Genomic DNA, 3,328 nt, shown 5'->3' with positions numbered 1-3,328 from the left:
ATTGTCATACAATTTATTGTGTAAGTTTTTTGATTTCAATATTTACAATGAAACTAGGCAAGAGTTCTTTTTATGACTAAAACTTTCTTGGAAAAATTTAATCAAAAATTTGTTTGAAAATGATTTAAGGTAAAATATTTATTTATTAATCTAATAAGTTAACTTATATTGTAAGGCTTATTGACACAATATTTTATCAAAAATGCACGATATTATTAAATATTTAATTAATTTAATAATAATTGTATCTATTTATAATATATTAACAACTATTTTTATCAAATTTTGTTCTCTTGTATTTCTTTGCACAAGGTAGAGCAGTTAGCTTATAACACTTTCTATATAACTTAATTATTATAATATAATGATAAATGAAACATTTTGGTGTCTACCTTTTAAACAAGAATTTTAAAAATATGCATATGCAAATTCTTAAAATTTCAAATTCTATATTTGGTTGAACCAAGTCAGAATTAGGAATAGGAATATGTGTTCCAATTTTGGCCAAAAACCAAGCATTTGTTATTCTATCTAAATAGGTGGAATTAGAATATGTATTCCTATTCCAATTCAGCATGCCATAATGATATTCATCCATAACAGACCTGCATTTTCATGACGATGTATGAGACCCACCTTGCAAAATAAAAATCACACATTTCCAATATATGTTATAAAATGCCTATAGATTTGTCAAGAGGACAGTATATCTTTGCACAGCCCAAATTCGCTAGTATTTCTCATTTTCTATTCTAGAATAACAAATCCAGAATACCCCAGCTAAATATATCCATACCATAAATAAAAACATTTAGGTGTCCCTTTCTGGATAAGATTTTTCAACCTTCCGTAACAAAATAAAAGAAAAAAATAATCTTTATAATCAAATCCGCAATAGTTAAAATATCTCTCAATATAAGGTCGCCAAAATCTACATAGAATGTTCCTTGAATCTGATGCCCAAGAAAAGTATGATCTCAAAATAGTTGTTTAGCTCTCTTTTTAGTGTGAATTGAAATACAAAATTTGTAATCATGAAATTTTTTTGATGTGGTCTGCACCATTTAATATCAATTAAAGTCAATGCATGTAGCTTATATTCTGACTCGGCTTCTCTGAATAAGGCCAATTTCAAGTACAGATGTAGGACTAAGGCCAACTATTATCTTCTTGACTAATTCCACTGGAAATAAATACATTTCGATCACCAAGAAACAGCTGTGCCCTTTACTGTCAATGAATTGTTCAAATATGTGAACGCTGATCAATTAAAAAGTATATCTGATGTAAGACTTACAACTCGTCTTTGGACACCTACAACTTGACCGGGCAGCTCACGCGGAAAAGTATGTCATTGTATTTACAGAAATGACCTATAAATACACGGTATAACAACCTCATCAAATATCTGGAATGCAGTGGACTGCAACAACAGAAATGGCTGTTACTAGACCACGATATTGGGAAACAATGGTGTTTGTCATTGCTTTGGTGTTCTCCATGTTGACTTTAGTTGCAGCTGAAGATAATTATTTATCTTCCCCTCCTTATTATTATAAATTTCCTCCACCTCCACTTCTATCTCCCTCGCCTCCACCTCCATATCATTACAAATCTCCACCTCCATCATCTCCGTCACCCACTCCACCATACTACCATAAATCTCCTCCACCACCATCTCCATCCCCTCCTCCTTACTACTATAAATCTCCTCCTCCACCATCTCCTTCACCTCCTCCAACATACTATTATAAATCTCCCCCACCACCTTTCCCTTCCCCTCCTCCCTACCACTACAAGTCCTCACCTCCTTCATCTCCCTCACCGCCACCACCATATTACTATAAGTCACCACCACCACCATCTCTATCTCCTCCTCCTCCCTATCACTACAAGTCCCCACCTCCACCATCTCCTTCACCCCCACCAGCATACTACTATAAGTCCCCACCTCCACCATCTCCTTCTCCTCCTCCACCTTATTACTATAAATCTCCTCCACCACCATCTTCGTCTCCTCCTCCTCCTTACCACTACAAGTCACCACCTCCGCCATCTCCTTCACCTCCTCCACCATATTACTATAAATCTCCACCACCTCCCTCTCCATCTCCTCCTCTGCCATACTACTACAAGTCCCCTCCGCCATCATCCCCTTCAGCTCCACCACCATACTATTATAAATCCCCACCACCTCCATCTCCATCTCCTCCACCCCCATATTATTACAAGTCTCCACCTCCACCATCTCCATCTCCTCCACCCCCATATTATTACAAGTCTCCACCTCCACCATCTCCATCTCCTCCCCTGCCATATTATTACAAATCCCCACCACCACCATCTCCATCCCCACCTCCTCCATACTACTACAAATCTCCACCACCTCCATCCCCATCACCACCACAACCATACTTCTATAAGTCCCCACCACCTCCACCAACATATTGATGCATTCATTCAAATCAATACTATTAGGTAAAACCCAAATATATTTTACTGTTTTCTATAGTTACCAACTTACCTTGCATTGTTTTTTCTTCAAAATCTTCCAAATCTGCTATTCATTATTTCAAATCAACTCAACTCATGTTGAAATTCGGAAGCATGCGTTATAAAGAACTAACAATCCATATTTTTCTTTGTTTCTTTGTTCGCAGATCTGCTGGAGTATGTAGTTCTCAATCTACTCAGCTATTATTTTCTCATTAGGAATATGACTATCATTGATTAAAGATTGAAAGCACAGTCAAGATTTCCTCTGAAATAAGTAGAATCATGTAAAATCTGAGATCTGTAAAATTCTTGATGTAGGTAATAAAAGGGCAAGCCGTTGCCGTTACTTCTCTCTATCTCCCATGAAAATCCCAATGTCTTTTCTTCCCTGCGTTGAAGGACGGACCGTTGGTTGACCAATTAGTTTATCACATTCCGCTTAAGAGATATAATAATATTATTGTTTTCTTTATTCATACACTACTAATGTTTTTAGCTTTATTTCCTGCATAAATATGGAGTGATTTTTTATGTATTAAAACGTCTCTTAAATATTTTAATCTTATTGTGCTGTGCTTAATTATGTCAGTTAATAACCAGTATTGCTCACTTCTAAATGTTTAACACTTTTAATCTAAAGAAATGATTGGTAACGACAGAGTACGTCTAATTTAGTTACTCAATCTTTGATGTGGGAAACAGTAGGCTTAATTATCTATATACGATGTGCGGCCAATTGTCTATTGATATGAGTTGACATAAAATCTCCACACGCCATTTAACTTTATTTTGAAACTTTTCGCTAAAGACATTACAATAATAATGTGCCGAA

The 3,328-nt window shown here is 35.7% G+C and overlaps 1 protein-coding gene across 1 annotated transcript; it reads left to right on the top strand.

Moving 5' to 3' along the window:
• Positions 1 to 1,413: 1,413 nt before the first annotated feature.
• Positions 1,414 to 2,910, top strand: LOC149539817 (uncharacterized). Its single transcript, XM_089802617.1, has 2 exons — positions 1,414 to 2,478; positions 2,661 to 2,910. Exon 1 carries the CDS (start codon positions 1,414 to 1,416, stop codon positions 2,449 to 2,451), a length of 1,038 nt encoding a protein of 345 aa, XP_089658743.1. The 3' UTR covers positions 2,452 to 2,478; positions 2,661 to 2,910.
• The last annotated feature ends 418 nt before the right edge of the window (positions 2,911 to 3,328 follow it).

Source organism: Cupressus sempervirens, chromosome 9 (assembly GCF_028749045.1).
Source record: "Cupressus sempervirens isolate cs-2001-9-10 chromosome 9, ASM2874904v1, whole genome shotgun sequence".
NCBI classification, from domain to species: domain Eukaryota; kingdom Viridiplantae; phylum Streptophyta; class Pinopsida; order Cupressales; family Cupressaceae; genus Cupressus; species Cupressus sempervirens.
Note: the sequence above shows the minus strand (reverse complement) of the source record. Positions and strands in the feature narration are given on the sequence as shown.